The sequence below is a fragment of the Etheostoma spectabile genome, chromosome 12, assembly GCF_008692095.1.
Source record: "Etheostoma spectabile isolate EspeVRDwgs_2016 chromosome 12, UIUC_Espe_1.0, whole genome shotgun sequence".
Lineage (NCBI taxonomy): Eukaryota > Metazoa > Chordata > Actinopteri > Perciformes > Percidae > Etheostoma > Etheostoma spectabile.
The window spans coordinates 11159390-11182064 of NC_045744.1; the positions used below are offsets into that span (position 1 = coordinate 11159390).

At 39.8% G+C, this 22675-nt stretch overlaps 4 protein-coding genes across 7 annotated transcripts; 1 reads left to right on the forward strand and 3 right to left on the reverse strand.

The window, feature by feature from the left end:
• Nucleotides 1–3: 3 nt before the first annotated feature.
• Nucleotides 4–6431, reverse strand: ssx2ipa (synovial sarcoma, X breakpoint 2 interacting protein a). 3 transcript variants are annotated; one of them, XM_032532568.1, is made up of 14 exons: nt 6191–6431; nt 5067–5213; nt 4684–4850; nt 4358–4567; nt 2956–3066; nt 2727–2862; nt 2580–2655; nt 2308–2485; nt 2015–2162; nt 1672–1808; nt 1274–1447; nt 1061–1178; nt 728–881; nt 4–599 (listed from the first exon to the last, which is right to left on the reverse strand). In XM_032532568.1, exons 2-14 carry the CDS (start codon nt 5107–5109, stop codon nt 455–457), a joined length of 1797 nt encoding a protein of 598 aa, XP_032388459.1. In that variant the 5' UTR covers nt 5110–5213; nt 6191–6431; the 3' UTR covers nt 4–454. The 3 variants fall into 3 exon arrangements, with proteins under 3 accessions (XP_032388459.1, XP_032388460.1, XP_032388462.1); XM_032532569.1 differs by having other exon boundaries at nt 6329–6394; XM_032532571.1 differs by lacking the exon at nt 5067–5213 and having other exon boundaries at nt 6191–6286.
• A 146-nt stretch (nt 6432–6577) lies between these two features.
• LOC116699806 (mucolipin-3-like) lies at nt 6578–11978 on the reverse strand. The gene is given in 14 exon segments (XM_032532567.1): nt 6578–7643; nt 7783–7989; nt 8125–8247; nt 8357–8458; nt 8583–8732; nt 9209–9321; nt 9603–9702; nt 9822–9918; nt 10003–10072; nt 10075–10086; nt 10397–10550; nt 10657–10824; nt 10941–11212; nt 11758–11978. Coding segments are annotated over 14 exon segments (1827 nt in total). The 5' UTR covers nt 11876–11978; the 3' UTR covers nt 6578–7502.
• A 961-nt stretch (nt 11979–12939) lies between these two features.
• On the reverse strand, nt 12940–14705 carry bcl10 (BCL10 immune signaling adaptor). The gene is made up of 3 exons (XM_032532578.1): nt 14393–14705; nt 13546–13834; nt 12940–13429 (listed from the first exon to the last, which is right to left on the reverse strand). Exons 1-3 carry the CDS (start codon nt 14441–14443, stop codon nt 13026–13028), a joined length of 744 nt encoding a protein of 247 aa, XP_032388469.1. The 5' UTR covers nt 14444–14705; the 3' UTR covers nt 12940–13025.
• Nucleotides 14706–19784: 5079 nt separating this feature from the next.
• On the forward strand, nt 19785–22211 carry LOC116699811 (CCN family member 1). 2 transcript variants are annotated; one of them, XM_032532576.1, is made up of 5 exons: nt 19785–20012; nt 20120–20333; nt 20446–20799; nt 20957–21162; nt 21672–22211. In XM_032532576.1, exons 1-5 carry the CDS (start codon nt 19977–19979, stop codon nt 21972–21974), a joined length of 1113 nt encoding a protein of 370 aa, XP_032388467.1. In that variant the 5' UTR covers nt 19785–19976; the 3' UTR covers nt 21975–22211. The 2 variants fall into 2 exon arrangements, with proteins under 2 accessions (XP_032388467.1, XP_032388468.1); XM_032532577.1 differs by having other exon boundaries at nt 20449–20799.
• Nucleotides 22212–22675: the final 464 nt, after the last annotated feature.

Below are 22675 nucleotides of genomic sequence, written 5' to 3' on the forward strand. Positions count from 1 at the left end.
ACCTTTGTTAAAATACCTTTATTGTGCCGTTATGGCATAGCAGATAATTATAAATTTCATGTCAATTTATGCTCCCATTAAAATCATAATTTATACATCAAGGATATGAAAACATGTTTATTCTAAACTTAAACATATAATCAGAGACGGCTTGTAACCCACATGTAAAAAGAGATTTCTTACTCCAATATGTTCAAATCAATACTTGGTAGATACATTTGAATACAGCTTAAAATACTGAATTGTCAGTTTTGATTTGTTTGTAAAGGAAATAAAAGTACAATCAATGTGCTTTCTTGTCAGCTTTGTTGAATGATATGTGCATGTCCATAAAAACGCAACATAAAAGTGCTGCAAAGCAACTGTAGTGTTCAGTGGTAATTGAATTCAGCCATGGATTGATGCTAACGGAAACTGCAAAATTATATATATATATATATACACTGAAAGTTCATTAAGTGAGGCTGTTCTCATCTTCACCCAAAGAGAAGATACTCAAGTCTCCACATCGAACTCTGTTCTTTGATTTGACCCGAATATCTCCATCTTCAATGCTGCTGGACTCTCGCCATCGTCCTCGATTTGAATGTCTGGAGGAACTGAAAAAAAAAAAAAAAAAAAAGGGTTCATAGTTATGACTTGGCACCAAACCAACCAGCAAAAAGGGTCTGATCGCAGCACTGCAAAAAAATACAGTCACTAGTAATATCAAAGGACTGAATAATACCTGCTGTCTGGTATGAGGCGGAGTGTCCGATAAAGTTCAGTCGTGGATGGCACAGTAGCACTTTGTGTAGGTTTAGGAGTGGAGAACGTGGCGTGGGTCGACGATGGGACCAGCCGAGCTTTAGAGGAAGACATCCTCACCTCGGGCTCGCTTCCTGAAATGCAGCGGATATTCAAATTGAAGTAATTGAAAACGCTTTGTACAGTCACTGGTGTTTGCATGCAGTTTTTCCTTGTTCGTTGTAGTTTTCTGACAAATTTTGTATTCTTTAAATTATGTTTATCATCGTTTTTGTCCGCGTCACCATCTCGTGTCTCAACTGCACCGACTTACTGATTGATAAGGCACTTTGACCGTCAGAAGAGGAACATCTCCTGTGGTCTGTAAAGGGAGTCGAGTTCAAAAACTGATTCTTCAGCCAAGAGGCGCGGTCCTCCTCAAAGGCCTTTTTCTGTAGAGAAGAAAAAGATTGTTATTATGTTAAATAATTAATTGGTACATGAGGAAAAAAAAAAAAAAAAAAGGTACATCAGAGGACTTAAGTACCTCTCGCCCCAGGCGAATAGCAGCCTCCGTGAAGTTCATTCTTTCCCTCTCAAAGTTTCTCTTCTGGTCCTCAAAGAGCCTCCATTCCTCTTTGAGACGCTCCTTCTCCTCAAGTGTGTAGCAGTCATTAAGAAGAGCTGCTGTCTCGTCATCAAATGATGTGTTGAGTTGTTGCTGGATGGGCAGAAACGGACAGACGCTTTAATCCTTTTTTACTTACTTTTTCAAACTTCCCAAATATTAAGATACAGACAAAGGCTAATTTATCGGCAATTTCATCTCCTAATTTTCACTCATAATAAGAAGCCTCCTATATTGGTATAAAACTCTTAGCAAATGTTGAGCCTTAACAGACCTGCTCATCATCTCTGCTCTTATATAAACAAGCAGAAGCTGACCTGGAGGAGCTGTTGCTGTGCATGAATGAACTCTTTGCACTGCTGCACTTCATGCCTCATCCTCTCCATCTCATCCTCGTGGGTGTCCCTTGGTATCACCTCTTTATTGGACTCCAGCTGATTCTGCATTTGCGAGGCTTGGCAAACAAATACACCGGCAGCTGATCATCTAAAATGTCATTCCATACTGTAGGTCTGTAACAGCTACAAATTTTCCCAGAATCCAACTTTTTAATAAACTAACATGAACTTGTTAAACAACCTTTACTCTATCAACTTAGCACCACAAGAACATGGAGTTACTTTTGCAGTATTTCAGGGCGTGGGACAGTGCTGCAGGTACCTTGGCTGTCTAACTTCTCCATGTGGTTCCTCAGTTTCCTCCACTGCTGGCGGATGCTGTTGGTGAGCTGCTCCCTGGCATGCTCACAGGATTGGTCAAGAGTTTCCTTGCTAAAATCACCCGCCTTCTCCTCCCCATCTGAATCAGCCTAAGCAAAACAGCCAAAACAAACTCTTCAACATGCAAGCACATCATGTCACTACAATCTGACACACAGGTAAAAACTACTCAAACCCATTTATCAAATTTCTTTTTTGCGTATTAGTACTATGGTGAAAACCAGATACAAATACCTGCTCCTGACTCTCATCAGCATTAGCTCCTCTGGTGGGCTGATGTGGACTTAGCATATGAATCATCTCCTTCTTCATCTGTTGGAGGACTTTCTTCAGCTCAGCATTCTCCAGCATCAAGGACCTCTGACTTGCCTCGTAGTCATTGAGCAAGGACTTGTACATCTCACCCTCATGGCTACAGAAAGTATTTTTACAAATACGGTTATGTGACTGATGATTTCAAATTGTGACAATATGGTCAACAAGTGAGAAGATGGCTTTCATGATACCTGGCTGTCGCTTTTGTAGTCTTCCAGTGGCTCCTTTTCCCATCTGAACGTCCCAAACAATTCAGTACGTCGATAGCTAGTTGGGAGTAATAAAACTGAATTAACTTGCTCTGAAATTAACAGAATAAAGAGTAATAGTTTACATACCCAGTTTTCGATCCTTTCTGTCAACCAGTAACTGGCCAAGGCGTTCCTTGAGCTTTGCAGCTTCTCTCTCTTTTCTCTTGGCGTCATGGCTGTACTGAGAGGCCCGGCTGGCTATGATACTCTGGAGTTTCTGAACCTGTCGAGAATGATTGAATTGTGAGTTGGCTAGGCTCACGCATTAGCACATTTTGTAACAGCAAAACATAGTGTGTTTGTCATTATAAGATACCTCATCTTTTTCTGTTTTTAAGCAGCTCTGCAAAGTCTTAATTTTGAGGTGCAGCTGCCTCTCTGTCTCATGTAGACCCGACTTCTCCCTTATAGACAGTTCCAACTGATCCTGGAAGGAAATACACTCTTATGAACACACTGAGGTGGGACCGTTTTTCATGAGCAATCAGTTCAGAGTTAAAGCTACAAAAGTGGATTCCTGAATGCAACATCTTAAAACAGAACAGCATGATCTGAGGATATAATAAGACAGGCTGTAAATACACCAACAATTCTCACACATGTGGGCCACATATTCGCTGTTCAATTCTTTTTTTCATTTTCCACCACTCCTACCTCTACACTCTATTATTACAATAATTATACATTATTGTGATACAAATACCTTAGACTTCTTTACTGGTAGTTTAGATGTATATAACATAGATTACGTTTGTTTTGCCTAGCAAGCAGAGACAACTGTTGGGATAAGGGATCACGACCATCATTGTGCTATTCAAAACGAATGTAAGTAGTGAGACATCCGAGCACAGTACTTGTGCAAGGTTTGTCCTTGTTTGGTTTCTGTAGTATAGCAGTCCTATTAATTTCTTTTTGGAAGAATGGGATTAAGAACATTTCCTGTGTATTTATTTCCTGCCCTCTAGTGGTTACCAATGTATTACTGCACACAAGAGAAGCCTTCCCAGAAGCCGTGCAGCTGAAGGAGTTGCAAACTCAGACCAAACAGCTCTCAAATTCATGCAACGCATCAGAAGAAAGGTCGTCTTGTCACTCTAAAACACTTGTTGCCTCTATCCTCCCATAACTTTCTTCCGTCTCTCCCATGCCTCCAAGGTGGGAGGGATTAAGATGCGATTAAGGGAGGCAAGGAGGCATTTTAAGGGTTATGAGATGCAACCACTGTCTTGTATTGAAACTGGACTGAGACAGACATAACCCTGAGAGACCCTGTCACTCCCATATAAGTTGAGTGCAGATTTGAGTCACGCATGCTCAGATTTAAACGGTTTACGGCATAACATGTTATACTGAAATTTGTAAAATCCATAAAATAAACTTCTCATTACAAACAACAACAGAAGATGGAAATTATTTCAAACATGTTTTAGCTATCTGTGATTGTTTGATTGCCAACGTTAGCTCAAAACGCCATTCATCTGAAAACCTTGTTGTGTTTGATTGCTAACTCGTAGCCAGCAGTGAATGAACTTTGTTAAGTAGGTCAATTTTTACTGTATTGACATTACAGAAGTCTCTTGTTAGCATCTTGTAGGCTACTTTTTACAAAGTGACGTATGCACAACTCACATCTTCACTTGTCACAAAGTGACGCATGCATGACTCAAATTTGCACTCGACTTACATTAGGGAGTGACAGATCTCCTTGTCATATGTACCTTGAGTCTGGAGTTGTTCATCTGCATGTGGTCCAAGGTGCTGGATTTTTTCAGCTGTTCTTTCTCAAGCTCTTCTAAAGTGCACATACTGCGTCTGTGAATTTGTATTAGCTCATACATGGCATTCAGAGCTGGCACTGTCTTCAGGTCGGCTCCCTCTAGTGAGCTGGCCTCAATACATGTGGAGGAAAGACCCAGTGAGTCAAGCTCCTGTGAATAAAGAGGAATTATGTCACCACTGTAGTGACTGTACTTTACAGAAATTAACAATTCCAAGTGCAAATAATATATTGCAATAATGAGCATTTAGTAGGACACGTCTGTACCTGATTGATGTATGAAATGCATTGAGGAATAGTATCCTCTGTGCAAAAGGCACTTATCACATTGTAGGAGCTTCTGGACAGGGGCAAAGAAGATTGCATTGACACAAGGTTGTTCTGTCTTGAGGGCGACATTGTCACATGCGATATGCTGGAGATCTCATAGTTTCCTTAAAACAGAGAAAAGAGACGAGAAAATGACGGCAACTCACATTACATCAACAGTACATTACTTATACAGAGAGGCTTGAATTAGGTTGCTGGTCTAAAAAGAGAACAAAAATTTGGGTCACCCCTAGCAGAAAAAAAGAAAGAAAGCACAGCTGATTAGTCTTTCTATTTTTGACCTATTGTACAAAATACATCCCATTAGCAGAGAAACTTACCCATAGATGTCCCTACTGGCACAGTTGTCCACCACTCTCCCATATCACTGATACATCAGGACACACGGATGTGAGGTCATGAGTTACCAAACGGAAGATGGATTAGCACGCGGGCGGTGGATCAGAGGCTCCCACTGGAATTGAGCCCTGCAATGGAGCATCAAGCCATGAGATAAACCAGTAATAGATAATCTGGGCTGCTGTTTCACCCACACAGGATTAACTGCTGTTATGTCCCAGTGGGGCTCTCCTATTGGCCACAGGCAACTGAATTGCATGGTGGTAAAATGATCTCAGCAAAGAGCCAAAAGATTTACAAAGATTAAAAAATAAATAAATAAAAAATAAAAAAATGCTGTGTGTGGTTTCTTTACTTTAGTGCCCTCAGGTCACTATGATGTTGACATGCTGTGAAACCAGATGAGCCTGCTACCAACCACTCCCGCAACTTTACAAGGCACTGAAATGTTCCAACTTGTGTTCAGGGGCTGTCAAGCACATTGTCTGGACCAAAAGGAGACATGTTAGGTAATGCAACAGTAAAAGCTGAAAACACTATGTTGGTGAGGCCCTTAATACTAGTCAATAAGTCAATAAAAGTGTCTGCTTTTCTGTGTCAATGTACATCCCTGCTTGGTTAGGTCATTGGCAATGTTGTTATCTAACAAACCAGAAGACATGCACAATTTTTATCTGAAGTTACACTAACTGAGGCAGAGATAAGTCCAGTGTGCTTTGGCTTAACGTAGTTGTATTACCTTGTTGTACAGTAGTATCGTTAAAGAGCAGTTACTGTTAAGTTACTGTCGAGTCGGGTAACTTACAAGGTAACGTTAACGTTTGCAAGGTTTGCTAACGGTAGCTAGCTAACCCCTTGTGTTTTGATTACAAGGTTACAGTAAAATAATTTACTAACTTTAACGTTTAGTTGGCTCGCTAGTATGCTTCAGCAAGATAACTTAGTTAGACTAAACGTCCTGATTTGTAACATGACTTTAATTTTAACTAGCCAAGACGTTAAATCTAAATTTACAACCACGTTACTAACGTAAATTGCTATTGTTGTTTGCTGACCTGGATAAGATATTAGCTGTAACGTTTTGCTAAGTTAAACATATACTCACGGTTGCGGCGTGAAATGGGTCAACTAGCTAGTCAAGTCCAACACTTGCCGAGTTCAGTGATGCTGTCAAAATTAACAAAATGCTTCAAGTTCAGTCGTCACCTCTTCGGCAGCAAAAACAAGCCCAAACCTCACCTACTTTAATCTGAAAGCAGTGAAGCAGAGTGAATGGCTGTTGCTGCTGCTGCTGATTGTGTTGTTTTTTTTAAAGTCTATTCCTCCGCTGGCTTCAAAGCATACGTCATTGTTATTGGAGGCAGCGTTGTTAAGCAACCAGTATCTGAGCCGTGCATTGGATATACACGTGTGCAGTGAACGATTATGCAAATGAGAAATGCTGTCAGGTGTCGACGCAAGGTAAGGCAGTATATTAAGTTGCATTTATAAATGTAATATACAGTTCATTTTTTTTGCATTATGCTGTGGCAAACTAAATATACATTGCACTCTAGAGACGTTTGATACACCTGAATACATTTAAAAAAAAAAAAATTTAATCGTTGTCATTGAAAAAATAACGTTGACCTAAAGATAAATCGTATAATAGAATGATTCAGAATTATCTAAATCGGTAAAAAACGAAAAATAATTTGTCCAGAGCAGCAAAACCAGTACATAAACGGCTAGTAAAACCACTTAGACAAACAGGCCTGTATCAATTTAGTTACACATTTTTAAGAGAAAAGGGCACAGTACAAGATAGGCCTACTGCAAAGGATCAAGTACAAACAGTTACACTGAACTTTGTAATGATTAATTAATTAATACATTAATTTCTTTATATAGGTTAGTACATTCAGGGTAAGCTAGATTTGAAAATCAGTAAATCTACTTTCACTTCTTAATTAAGTAGCTAGTACGTTCAAGTGCTTGTAAAAAAGACACATAGCCTATGTTATGCTGTTATTGTGCAGTCAGAAGGAAATTCCTCTTCAGGTAATCTCTGAGAAATCTGTTTTGTAAAGAAAAGTTAAGTTGAATACCACTTTGGATGCATCACTGAACTGAGGAGGTATTGGCTGTAAGTGTATATTCATATTGAAATTACTACTAGTAATATATCAGGTTGTTACACTGGTGACCATATAACTTACTGGTCCTCTGAGCACTTACTTCAGTAGTGTTCAGCAATTCAAGTAAAAAGAAACAAGTTGAAATAATTCTACTTAAATAAGAAGATATTCTAGCATTCACATCAGGCATCAGTATTATCAAATTCTCCATGCACGCAGACAGGACCCTTTGCGTTCTTATTCAGTCTCGACACGCAAACTCTTTGTCCACACAAAGATAAAAGCCATCCTCTTCTCACGTCACCCAAAGCAGCAGCATGGAGAGAGGCAGCAGGCAGCAGGCTCTTCATCAGTCTGGTATCTTCCAGACTCAGGCTGGTCCCTGCACTCTGCTATGAAAGCCTGAAGCTGGGACACTGGCACCTTGTCTTGCTGGTTATGCTGGGGGAAAAAAGTCATTGTAAAGCATCAGGCAACTCAAGTGGAAGAATAAATAAAAACTATGATCTGAAAAACATCTGTTTGCAGCAAGGTCAAATAATATTTCTCAGTACGGTGAATCTAGGTAACTCAGACTGACCTTGATGGTCTCATAGGTGTCAGTGATGACAGCGATGAAGAGGCTGAGCACCATGTAGATGAAGAGGGAGATGAAGGAGTAGAGGTAAAGTCGGCTGAACAGCCACACCATGTAGCCCTCGTGTCTCATCTTCAGGAACGTGGCGAACATGTCGTCCCCGTTGATGAGAGAGAAGAGGCACTCTGTCACCTTGTCGAGCGTTCGAAACTGGAAAATTTATATAATATATATATATATTATAATATTTTACTATCACCAGAAATAAGCTCCCTGATGCGTAGGTGGATTTATTAGACCACAATGACACTTGAAAAAGATTAATTATGATTATAATGTTCATACTTTCTCATGGTAAGGCCCAAGGACGATCCAGCCACAGAAACAGTACCCGAGGTAGATCATGGCTGCACAACAGCAGAATCGGATCACATTTGGGAACGCTGCCCTTAGGGTTAAGATTAATATCTAGAGAGGAATATAGGTTGTCATTTCCTCTGAATATGCATTTGCTACTTTGTTACTGTCTGATGTAATATGCAAAAACAAAAACACAAAAAAACATGGAATTTCTTACATTGTATTTCTTGAAGAAACCAAGGTAACGAATCACGCCGACCCAGACAAGCATTGTGGCTGTACCCAGCAGGATACTGCAGACGTCATAGTTTGTCAGGTACTGCAAGAGGAAAGAGAGAACAAATAGATCAACTTTACACATTACACACTGCTTTTACTCCAAGTCCAACATGCCTATAGTGAATAATATAATTAAAATATAGCCAATAATATGAAAAACAAACCTTTGTTTGTATTCCAATTTTGAGTGCTGACCCAGTGATGGTCAATGTGTCACTCACAATGATGAGGATATACCAGCCATTCACAAACTCCATGCGGTCTGACCAAGACACAATTTTATTGTAGTAGGCATGGAAGAATATGTTGAACTCCTGCATGAGAGAAAAATCAGATGTCCTAAAATAAAAACACAACAAACCAGGATTCATACCATCAACACATAGTGGGTCGATTGCTCAATTTCCACATTACATGGTTTCACGTTTTTACTTATGAGAGGTTTGTACATTTTTTTTGATCAGTATAAAATACTGTCTACGGCTCTGCCCCATCAATAATACTGAGGTTGTAAGCCCCCACAATGCAACCCCCTCAAAAAAATAAGAATTATTATTTTCAGTCATATTTTACAAATGTATGAATACACATTGACAAGATTCAAATTCTGGCAGGGAAAGGGGAGGACATGATATCAGTGTTCTACAGTCCTGCATCAGTTTCTTGTTTTGCATATTATGTGTTGTGCTGATTATATCAGTCCTTTATTAATGAACAATTGACCCCATAGCTTATCTGTAATAGTGAAAAAATGGTGACACTAATAATTGACTTGTTTCTCATAACTTACAAACTGCAGTTGGATGCCATTGATGACAGATCGAATGCAGAGGGTGAGAGAGATGAAGCAGGCGAGGATGACCACAGAATCTAATGACAGGAGGAGGTAGTCGTTCTGACCAGCTGGAAACCAGAGCCACAGATTTCAGGTTGCATTAACAGCTTGTTTTTGTTGCTGCTGCTTCGACAAAGCTGAGACACACACTGTTGTTTTTCTTCTAATAGTCAGGTTAGCCGCCATGCTGAGTTAGATCATAATATACAGATGTCAAGGGGGACAGAATAATGTCACTCCGCCCCCTGCTGGCATTTGAAGCAATAACCAGTATGGGTATTTTTGATTGTCTGGCTCATAATATAATATATCAATGGGTGGAATGAAATTGAGTTTGGGTTGAACTTACATGTGCCTTCCACATTCCAGTCTCTGCATTCATAAATTCTTGCATTATGTTTGACCTCAACCTTTATCTTTCCGCTGTGTGCACGATTGTCAAAATTGATCTGTATAACAACACAAAGATTGAGTGATTGGCAAGTTTAAGAGATACTGCTTATCAGCATGTTAAATGATCCTAAACACTCAGATGAGGGCGTGGCATTTTCCAGACATTGTCACCAACCATTATATGGAATTCATAACAGTCTGGTAGCTCGTGGTGCCGCACAGTCTGCAGGTTGATTGTTTTCAGAGCAAGGTAGATGTTCACCGATAGCAGCCTGGGCACCCAAACATATATTAGCAGGCAGCACTCTCATCAACTAGCATTAAAAGAAGCATTTTCAGTTTGCCACAGATTTCACCTTTTGAAATTTAACGAGAAGTTCACATGTGTGGCCAAACTGCTATGGTTGTCGAACGACTGTAAAGGAATATGAAAATACATTCTGGGAGGAGAAAAAACAGGCAATACATTAAAAAACAAAACAGTTAGCCTTTATTTCATTTGATAGTCAAACAGAGGAGTTAGTCAGCCTTCAATCCTCTGAATATGCTACTTCCTCTTTTCATGGAATCACAAGTAAATCCACACTGATTATTTTCCATCCATGCCATGATTCAGCTTCCATAAATACATCAAACATAATGGATACAACTCATGGTAGACATAAATACACAAGTTCTACAGCTACTTATGACTCTATTTGATGATTACATTATTGTTTTATTTTTTGAAGCAATGTTGTACTTTTGTACCTTTATCAATATGTGGATCAATATCAAAGGTCTCATTTCCAGGATCGATGCTGCTGTTTCTGTAAAACTCTTGACAGACAGACAGAGGAGTGTACTTGCCATCAGAACTGTCGTATGCCAGATTGCCTACAGTCAAGTTTTGGAGATTAATGTACTGGGGAAAAAAATCAGAAAAGAGTGAAACACATTTTTTCATACATCAAACCCCTGTGTGGTATGAAGGTAAACTCTTATCTTCCATAAAAAAATGACATAAGTACCCTGTCGATAATGTAGTAGATGTGATCATGCACATCTGCTTTCGTGTACAGAGCGTAGTTTCCCAGCCGGTGATCCTTGTATTCTTTTAGAAACAGATGTCTGAATGTCATCAGATTTTCATCTTTGAAGGTGACCATCATTTCGTTGCTCAGGCCGAAAGAGACCAACTGAAGAATGGTAAGGGGGGCATACACTTGATTTAAAAAAAGAAAAGAAAAGAAAAAGGACCTACTCTCTGTGCACATGTATGTTTTATAAATTAGTAAAGAATTCCATGTAGTACCTGGACTGTGATGATTGCAATTTTTAATATTTGTAACATCAGTTTCCATGGTTTGCGACCCCTGGCTCTGTATTTCTCACAGGGGTTCATGAAGAAGTATTTGAGCCTCCGTCTGAAGTCCTCCACCACCTTGGACTGCAGGGTGTGAGTGTGAGTGCTGCGTCTGCAGCGACCGTTTAGCCTCCTCTCCTCTGGCCGGGAGGCCAACAGCTGCTCAGAGTCCTCCGTCATACTCCAGTACAGAATAGAATTTGGCTGTTTTTGAGAGTTTTCTATATAGATGTCAGACATGCGTTTAAGATAAGATAAGGGTTTAACCATGCCATTCATTGTGATGTTGAACTGGTTCTTCTGCGTGCACTCACTGCGTGCACTCACTGCTGTCATTTATCTTTAAAATCTGAGTATGAAGTGCAGACTTATCACGCTAACACAAGCCATAATGCTCTAAAAACACAGCAAAAAAAGTGTTTTTCAGCATCAATAATTCTTATCTCAACCATGGCTTATTGTAGACAACTGTGAGACGGCAAATGCAGACTTCTACTACTTTTTACAATTACTTAACCTATCAGGCTATTCAATTTAAAATCTTTTTGTGAAAATCACAGCAGCAAAAAGGAATGAATGAAAGTTAAAGGCACTTAGGTTGTAGATATAATTGTAGGGTAATTATACAATAATTATACAATATTATAACACCTTGTTGGGATATGTAATTGGTACATATAGTAAAAGCACCAAATTTGAGTAAACAGTCAATAGATACATAAATATAAATTGATATATACAGTATATGTAATGATAAATGAATTACCTTTTGCACCAGCGAGCCACAGAGCGACTAGGGTAGCACTTGGGGCTTCTCTGTCTGAATGAAGATCAGACAGTGCAGTCACCATACCAGCCTTCACAACAATGACATGGCATGTCATTCCTCTGTGTCATTTTCGGCTTTTCCAGTTTTTCCAAAACAGTTACAGAATCTCAGCACACACAGAAACTGACACAGCTAGTATGCTTCTGCAATGTATTAATATTGTATTACAAGAGCTATCAAGAGTCTCAGAAGATTGTGGGATGTATTGGTGTTACCTTAAAAAGATGTCCTCGCTATCTCTGATGAAATCAGCAAACTTAACCATTTTTTCCTAAACCACAACACGGTCACCATCGAAGAAAGGAAGCGCGTGCTGAATTCATTTAGAAAACCTTTATGCAGTAGAATATTGTACATGACCAGTGAAAGAAGTAATAAGCGGGAATTGAGACTCTGTAGTGACGAAAATGTAAAGCAACTCCTTGCCAACTTAATGCTTCGCTGAATGAACTGGAAATCATCCTAATTTGGAACTACACTGCTCTGGTCAAAGGCAGCGCCTTATGAGATCCGACGGGCCGATTAGTTCAGTTCAATTACTTCTTCCAGTGTAAAACAGTTTCTCTAAAAACTGTTGCTGCCGTGTTTTCACACAGTTTTTCAGGAACTCACACCTTTGGTCAAAGAAGAGGAGTAGAAAGTTTCAGAGTGGGAGGGTCAGGTTTCCTTAGCTCATTACATAGGAATCAAAAAGGAAATGAATACTTTAGGGTACCAAAATATGTTTGAAGTATCAAAAACTGTATAGTACTGTACTGAAATGCTTGCTCAAATCGATATTCTTCTTTACTTTTGTTTTGGATCATATACAGATTTAAGTCATAATTTTGCCAGTTTAAACTTATTTTTTTTATTTAGGCAAAGTTATTGTACACCTACGTATATTTGAAGAACATTTAACAAAGTGGCTTTATTTTGTTTAATAAAATAGCATTTTTAGAAAAATGTACTGTATATATTCTTGAAACTATGCTATTATTTTAGCCTAGTATCAAAGCTAAGGTCACAAATTGGCACCTGTGTTAAAAACATTCAAACAATACTTCAGCCCAAGTGAATTAGAATAATATTGTAGCAATCAAAGGCATGAGCAACACCAACAAGCGTACGAGACAACAATGAGAGAGTGTTTGTTTATGAGTAGCTGCAGATTATGCTGGTTTGTCCCTTTAACTTCATGAGAAGTGTCTTATTGAGATGTGAAATCAAAAGATGTTCCTGTGTGATGTTGGAGTGAGAGAGCGCGACCGGAGGGGCTGGAAGTTTGGGTCCCCTCCGCTATTGGTACAACCTGGTGTTCCGGCATCTATGTTGGAAGGGGATTGAACCGTTTCCTCCTCTGGCAGCGGAGGAGCTCCAGGGTCTCCGGGCTTCGGGAGACTGGATGAGGTTGTGGAGGAAGCTATGCCGATGCTAGCACCGGCCATTGAAGGCAAGTCTCCACCTCTCTGTAACGATGGCAGATTGAATGAGCCTGCTACATCTGAGGTTGAAAAACTGCGTTCTCCATCTGGGTGAAAGAGGAGGGTGGAGTTGTTCGAAAACGTTGTGCTGATGACGCTGGTTGTGCTCGGAGTGCAGAGGCTGCTGTCAGACAAGGAACTAGAAGCTGTGGAGCGACAGATGAGGAGGGGAAAAGTGGTCAGGAGAGTTGAATTAGAGCATCGATAACATCTCAGATTTGAAAATACACAACAGATTTAATTTTTGACTTGGCCTATTAACCTCTGAGAGACTCGATCTTCTCGTTCTTCGCCTTTTGCACCTCATCTGTGATTTTAGTGATGATGAAGTTCTGTGAGCGCATCTCCCTTATGGACTCAATCAAGGCATCCAGGCCCCGGGGGTTCTCGGCCAGTATGTCCAACAACACGGCCGTCCTCTTGGTCTGTGTGGTCCTGCAGCTGATTTCCTCCGCATCGTCTCGTGTCAGGATCCTGCGAGAGCGCAGGTAGTCAAGGTGGCGTTCGGCTTTGATCTTGTCACAGAGATAGGGTCGCAGTCTGGTCAGCACCTGGAAATCCACAGCAGCCATTTAGGGGAACAAAAGGGAAACAACCTGAGCTGTAGGAGGTTCTGAGCAGGAGGGGTAACTTGTTGCATAGAGTCTGGGAAGGCTGAGAATCTGCAGGTTTTCACTCTACAGTAGCCTACTAGTAGCATACTAGTCAAAAGTCTACAGCAGGTGGTCTGAAATCACTTCTCTAACCTGGTCGGGTTCTCCTCTCGAGTTGTCTGTCCCTGTTGTAGCTTCTGCTAGTGCTTTTGACAAGTCAGCTTTAACAAATGAGCAAATACTGTATGTATTTACAAAAAAAAGCGCACTCAAATTCCAACCCGTTTGTTCAATATTACGTTTTGTTGTCCAATCCTACAGAGATTTGGAAGTTGACGTGGGCACAGAGAAGGTGGGGTGTGGGGTAACGTTATTTCCTCCTTTTAACAGGCCTTAAACGCCAAACAAAGTGTCAGTATAGCAATACATCTTTCTGTATTTTGGACATAACTTACTTTAACAGAAGTATTATTTATTCGGAACCATGATTTGGCTGAATTATAGTAGGCTACTCACGTCTTTTTTAATTTCTGCCATTTCATCTTCACTGAGGTGAGGAACATCCATCCCTTTCACCCGTAAAGTGAAAATCCAGGTGTTCCGGGTAACGTGACGACTAAGATGAGTTAACAAGATAGTAATAATAAAACGCACTACATTGATAAATCAACTGTAAGAGTTAACAAATGTGGCTCTTCATTATTTGTCGTTAAAAGGTGGCGTACAGCCACTGTCCACACAACTTTTGTTTCAAAAAATCCCCGGACTTCCTGATTCGTGTCACAGACTGTTGAGGTTTAAAAACCAGAAGCAGAGAAGTAAGGTTTCAGATAGCTCAGTTGTCGGTTTTAAACCAAGAGCCGATTTATGTAGTCAGGTTGTCTAAAAATAAGATAAAACGTCTTACAACAGCAGACTAAGTTACAGTTGTTCAACTTTTTCCTCGTGAAAATGTCCTCGTGTTTATCCGTGTAAAAAGTGAAATAAAATGTTTCTGCTGCAGGTGAAATGCTATTTCGATTGAGTCCACTGGGTGTCGCTGTTTGATATTTCTCTCTCTTTCTCTCTCTCTCTCTCAAACACACACACACACACACACACACACACACACACACACACACACACACACACACACACACACACACACACACACACACACCACCAGTCATACAGTATACCTAAATATGTAAGATAGAGATTGTGTAAGTACTTTAGGCCTACCAAATTTATTTTGAGGAACTTATACAGTATCACAGGGAAACGTACAGCATGAAAAAAACAAAAACAACACTCCGGTATACAAAAATTAATTTGCAAAATGGCAAAACATGATATTCACTTCCCTCTAATCATGATATGCCACAAACTGTTGAAGAACGGGTGCCCCCTGAGGAGATTGTTGTCAGGCATGTTTTGTCATGTCCTGCAATGTAATATGTACCGTGCAGCTTGAAAACACCAAGCCATGCTAACTGTAAATCAAGCCACGACCTTCTGTTACTTGCTCAAAGGTTTTCACTGTAACGATAATGGTTTGAAATGAAGGGGAAAAACAGGCTCCACGTTGCTGCTTTTGCATCCAAGCAAATTCTAGAGGACAATTGCAGCCAAAAGATGTCCTTTTTAAATGTCTACTGTATGACGACCAAATATATATATATATATTTTGTTAAATGGCATCAAAGCAGCCACAAAAACTAAAAATGCATGCCCACTTTTCTCCTCAAAAGCATTATGATGATTCACATCATTCCTGTTAAACAGAAAAGAGCAGTAGCCTGGAATAATGATGAATCAGCTGTGAGAGATTCAGAAGAACCCAGTGTACGACTTGTGAGAGGCCTCTACAGTGAATCAGACATGATGTAATGAACTGGATTTGCAATCATGCTGTATCTTCACAACCCTTACAGACAGAAACAGCAGGATGGTGATGATGACTGAGTCTTGCAAATGTAACTTAAACTGCGATGGCAGCAATGAAAAGACTCCTGCCCACTACAGACTTTTGAACGAAATTCATAAACTTAAAATGTAAAGTTCTAACACAAGACCCCTTAAGTGTTGGCTGATGATAATTAAAACAAAGTGCACGTTGAGGTTGCAGACATCAGCAGGATGAATTTCTTGAACTGTACTGTCTGTGGTACCGTGTATGACCCACTCTCACATACTAGCCAAAATAAGCTTGTCTAAGACCTATAGTGGTTTTACACTCAGTAGCATTGGGAAGATTTTTCTGCCTTTCCATTCTCTGTAGCCAATCTTCATGCCACACAGAATTTGAATCCAAAATTTTTGTCTATATTCTTCTTTCATGCATATGTGATTTAGCATAACATTACTTTTTACACTTCTTTTCTCCACCCTCTCATCATGTATTTGCTGTCCACCAACCTCTCCCTTAAGATGTCATCTTTAAGGGGGTGTCTATGTAATGAACTACAACTATCAAGGGGTTTGGCTAGCTTAACATAAAGCATGGAAACAGGTCAGACTGGTCAAAGTTTTTAAAAAAAAAAGCCTCCTGAGACATCCAAAGCTTCCCTATTAACAAGCCGTATCTTTGTTTAATCCACACACAAACATACTGTACTTGTAAAAGCAATGCTGGTTGTAGCCCTATGGGAAGCTATATCCTACATTGTGTATTTCTTGACAAAACAACAGCACACTGACTTCCTTCAGGTCGGACCAGCATTTACAATTTTGCTGAAAAATCATTTCATGGTGTTGGATTCACTTACAGAGGCCAAATTAATCTGCATTAATTTTTTTTTAGTTGACTTTAAGTTTGGCAGACGCTGTTTTGACAATGATGTCCTTTGAGGGAGCAGAGAGGCCAACATGGAGGCCTAGCATATTAGCTTTGTTGTTACACTTTTTTCTTTTAATCTCCTCTATTGGAGGATAAAGTGATCCTCAAAAAATGTTAGGAGACAGTAGCTGATGGTACAAATACGTTCTTGAATTGTTTACCTTATTGTCCTGTTGACAGCAAAGGATCTTTGCTTACAGTAGCAAGCTTGCTAGGTTTTTTTGTGGGGGGTATTGTGTGACTAAACAACTTTAGCACGTTTTCTGCTGGCTAACACTTTAGAAGTTAGCTTGTTGCCTACAGTAGTTTACCAATCAGCCATCAGCCTCCAGACGCACATCTTTTGTGAAGACGTGTGGATGGATTTCATTGTGCATGGTGTGAGCTTGCCAGCTGCCCTTTTTTCCTTGTGATTCCTTTCCAGCAATGAGGCTGCCAGGGAATGAGAGCTTACTGTTTCCCCCTGCTTCCAGTCTTTATGCTAAGCTAACCTAACAGCTTCCTGGCTTTTGGCCGCGTTCATGTCACAATAGAGTTTCAAGTTTCCGATTTGTAAATGGCACTCATGTCAACATCCAAGTCGTAATTATAATTTGTATTCTGCTATCATTCAGCTTGTCAAGTAGACTTGTTGAAAGTCCCTGACCTTGTAGCTTTTTGCAGTTTCATTAATAAGAAATTCAGTTCATCGTCATCTTAAGGGAAGGCAATGTATTTAAATGAGCTCTAATGTTAACTTACTTATTTCACACCCAGTTCAAGGCCACCATACAAGCCTCGTGGTTCATGGCAACAGAACAGGAACCATCTCACCCAGACAGCATTGGTCTGAAGTTATATTTTTTATCTGCAAGCTCACGGCAGTTTGTGAAATGGTCATGTTATTTGAATTTATTGATTTGTCAACAGTAACATGATTTTCTTATGATTTCGTTTTTGAAAGGCGCTTCCCATTGAAAACATTACTTTTAAATTCATACTCACCGCCACAAACAAAGTGGGGAAATTGTGTCCCTGCACACTAATCAATAGATTAAATAACGTCACCATTTCACGAACTGCCATGAGACTGGGCTGGCTCACAACACAGGTGCTATGCATATTGCATAATTTGATACATGATGACACCTTGACAATGAACCATCATTTTCCTTTGTTTTCATACCCGTAAACTGTCCAAGCAAGCATTTACATACACATATTGTGTAACTGTTAGCCCTAACTACTTTACAAAACACAAATGTTAAAGGCTCTGATGCAGATACATGAAATATAGATGCTTGAAATTTAAAATAAATGCTGGACTTTAAGGGGTCACACACACAAGCTTTAACATTCATTTCTACTTTACCACAGCACTCACACACTGGTACAAATTTAAAACTAGCTAGCTAACGTTAGCCACAATGCTTATATTCTTTATATACCTCATTGTTATTTCTTAAAAATAACGGAACAAAATCAGCTGAAGACAGATGTTCAATCTAATTAAATTTTTAATTTATTTGTTAAAATAGGCTACTCAAGGGCTATTGTGTCTTTGAACATAGCCCATTTACCTCGATCTCTGACTTTGAGAAAGAGGCAAGATGAATGAGGATTTCTCTTTGGAAATTAGTTTTATACTTACATCAATACTATAATTTTATACAATGGAAGACACATTCACATGCATCTCTGTGGGATTGGGATAAACTGAGTCTAACATTGTCAAACACTGTCAGAACCTGCAACTGCAATCCCATCTAACTTGTCCAGCTGCTTTCTATGTTTAATATTTGATATGTTTCCCTTACTTAACATGGTTCTGCAAATTCTTTATAATACAGCTTTGGAAGGAAAAGTTTCCACTCCAAACCACAAGTCCGCAGCGATTTCCACGCATGTGTGAATGCACCGTGCTCACGCTTGTTCGCTCTTCATCTGCCTGGCACTGATTCAGACCTCAGTTGTATAACCTCCATTAGATAAGAGGGGGAGGCTGTGCCAGTCTGCCCTGCTCAGCCTCTTGTTCTCACAGGTTGTAATGAAAGGAAAGGCATTTTTCCTGAAAACTCTCATTGTTCTTTGATGTGGATAGTAGAGGATGCTTTTTATCCTGGCAGCTATTTCAAAGAAACCTTCAATGTTCATCCTGAGTGGAATGTTGCTCTAGGCATTTCTCAAGTTTTCTTCTTTATTCTTATTTGGTGTGTTATTTGGTGTGCCGAACAAAGGATACTTACGATTCAAACATTCCACAAGGCTCTTGTCTCCTTTTTCAAAATATTTAAGTCAAACAAACTGTAATCCATCCACACACTAATAGGTGACTGAATGGAATTTCATCTGTGACTTTTAACACTATGCAAAGTTAGAGAACACAAACACGGATCACAGACTACATGCAGCAGTCTAAACACTGCTTCGGCCAAGATAGAAATTCAGTTGGTCATAGAAATATGTAGCTTTTCTTCAATATTTATGTCAGAACTTGTGGTGCCCTGATGTTGAATCCTTCTTTGGGGCTGCTCTCACATGCATGGGGCTGGTTATTAAAAAAATCAGGTATCATACTTTTTGTTTTGCCTTTCCTTTACATAAACATATTTTACCAGTGGTGTTTCTTCTTCCTTCTTTTCCTTTATCAGGTAAAATTTGGGTTAATAAAGACCTGGCCAAGAAAGTGACATAAAAAAAATTGTTACAACACTGCACACAATACAAAATCAACTCTAATAAATACCTTTGACAAACCACATAAGTAAGCCCTTACACGAATGTCATATTAGGATGCAGAGTGTGAAGTGCATCATTTCAGCAAACAATGTAAGACAATGCTCGAAGATATACAATTCCGTTTTTTAGGGCAGAACATGTAATTAAGCCACTTGTATTTGTAGTGTTTCATTATATAGAAATAATATTTTAAGGAACTGGTTTACATTATGATAGAAGGGTGACTTCAGGATTACGTAACTAACATAAAATGATAATGACATGGCTGTTGGAGAGAAAGCCCTGAAAGAATGGAAGCTACGGTTCTTGGTTCACTGAGTGAGAAACAGGAGGGGGGGACATCTTATGGGAGGACTCGTGGAGACGCATTCCTCCCATAGTTTTGGGACACCTCTTCAGCCCCTGCGTACGTCAGATCTGCTCGGAGTGAATAAAAGGAGATGGGGACTCCAAAAGAAGGGAGAGAAAGAACTCGTCGACTCACTGCCAAGTCTTGTGTTGGATAGAGACTTAGTTTTTCACTCAGGAAAGATTTTACTTCCAAAGATTACTTAACTTCTGAAGATGTGGAAAGTCTTTGTGATTGTCTGTGTTACACTGGTGAGGAAATAATCACTGTTAATTCATAAGCTGTTTTTCTAGCTGTTATAAGAGGACCATTTTTTTGGAATGCAAACATTTTATTGGACATGTCTATTTTTCCGCAGGTGTCAGCCTCATGTCCAAAGGACTGTCAATGTCCCCCCGACAACCCCAGATGTGCAGCTGGAGTCAGTCTCATGCTGGATGGATGTGGATGCTGTAAAGTTTGTGCACGGCAGCTCTTTGAAGACTGCAGCAAGACACAGCCGTGTGACCACACAAAGGGACTGGAGTGCAACTTTGGAGGGGGACATGGCTCGTCTAATGGCATCTGTCGAGGTACAATGACTTTTGCTCTGTTCCCTTCTCTTCTTTTTTATTGTTTTACTCGTTTTGTCATTTTACTCCTGTCATGTCAAACCCCCTCACTACTGTCTCTGTTTCTCTAAAGCAACCAAATCAGATGGAAGAACATGTGAGTACAACAACAAGATTTATCAGAATGGGGAAATATTCCGGCCAAACTGCAAACACCAGTGCACATGCATGGACGGTGCTGTTGGATGTGTCTCCCTCTGCCCACATCAGTTCACTCTGCCCAAAGTTGGCTGTGCCAAGCCCAAGCGGGTCAAGGTGCAGGGACAGTGCTGTGAACAACTCGTCTGCCCTGAGGAGACAAAGACAGAGAGCTCTGTGGTAAAGAAACACAGAAAAAAGCATGACAAAAACAGACCGTCTGAAGACGACCTTACCAACAAGAATGAGTTGGCTCCTGCGTGGAGAGGAGATTCAAATTCATTACCTGGTGAGTAGTTTTTGCACTGTATCCTTTCTGATGTCATTGCTAAAGAGGGAGACAAATATATAAGGACATGTATATCAGATTACAAACATAGAGTCATGTGCATGAGATGTCTTGCCTTTAAACCTCTTAAGCTTTTTTTTTTTTTTTCTTTGTGCAGCTTTCCGGAGTCACCCAACAAGCCACATGTTGGTCAGAGGAGTCAAGTGTGTGTCTCAAACCACAGCTTGGTCACCGTGCTCCAAATCCTGTGGCGCTGGAGTGTCCACCAGGATGACCAACACTAACACTCGTTGCAAACTGGTGAAAGAGACTCGGATCTGTGAAGTTCGACCATGCAACCAAAATACCATTACCAGATTAAAGGTATATTCAACACTTTTTTTTATTCTTTAGCATGATACAATTTCATTATTTCATTTGATGGTGGTCTGTGAGCATTACGTAAGCATTACAGTGTCTTAGATCTTAAAACTTTAGTTCGTGACTTTATTTTATGATAATGGACATCTGTTACATTCAAGCAATTACCTAATGAATTGATCCAAAGCTAACTTAAGACTATCAGCTTCACAAAACTCTGTATTTCTCAGTATGGCCATGTTTACGAAATGGTGTAGTCCGGCAACTTTTGCATGCAGAAGCTTGAGTGAACATAATTACCTCTTCTGAAGAGTCCATCCTGTTTTTTTAATTCTCTGTGTCCTCCTTGGGTGTGGGTGGTGCACGATCACGGAAGGCTTGCATCATGTGGACGACAGTGTTGTTGTCATTACTTAGAACTTCTCATGTGGGAGACAGAAGCTACGCACTATAGCTCTAACAATGAATAACACTACGATTTGCATGTGCTTTTGATGTCTTCCCTCTAACAGAAAGGTCAGAAATGTAACCACATAGACAAGGCCAGACGTCCAGTTAAACTGTCCCACGCAGGCTGCCGTAGCCTAAAAAAGTTCCAACCGAGGTACTGCGGGTCCTGCTCTGATGGCCAATGCTGCAGGCCTCACCGAACCCAGACGTTACCTGTCCACTTCCGATGCAAACATGGAGAGATCATCAGCAGGATGGTGATGATGATTGAGTCTTGCAAATGTAACTTAAACTGCGATGGCAGCAATGAAAAGACTCCTGCCCACTACGGACTTTTGAACGAAATTCATAAACTTAAAATGTAAAGTTCTAACACAAGACCCCTTAAGTGTTGGCTGATAACAATAAAAAAAAAGTGCACGTTGAGGTTGCAGACATCTGGAGGATGAATTTCTTGAACTGTATTGTTCATAAGTTTGCTTCATAACATTGGAGCCTTGAGGTTTGCTTCTTTGTGAAGCTGTCTTTTTAATTGTGAAAATTCTTATTTTACTAGTTTAAATTTTTAATTGGTTTTATACATATACATAACATATTGACAAGACAGAGAGCATGACAACAGGATATTAATGACGTAAATACCACGGCAGCTATCAGTCATTACATATATGTCGCACATGCAAACGTTGCCATGTTTCTGTTGATTTACTGTACTCATTAATTTTATTTATAAGGATTAATACATCACACTTCATTAATTGTTATGCTCATGGATATTGTACAATAGTATTGGTTTGACATCTTCTTGACTATGTAAAATGTTTTAATATAACTTAAGGCTGAAAAGATACTGTACTCTGTATTGGTCTTAGCCAATTATTGCAACATTTTCAATTTGATGTTTTAATTTATCAAAAATAAACACATAAAACACTGCAGTTTTTTATGTAACACTTGGGGATTGCAAGGAGGGTTGTGGTGGGTGGGGGGGGGGGGCGGTCTGTTGTAACAGTTTTCAGTAGGAAATGAGCTATGCTATTTCAACTGCATCTGGCTGACCCAGTTC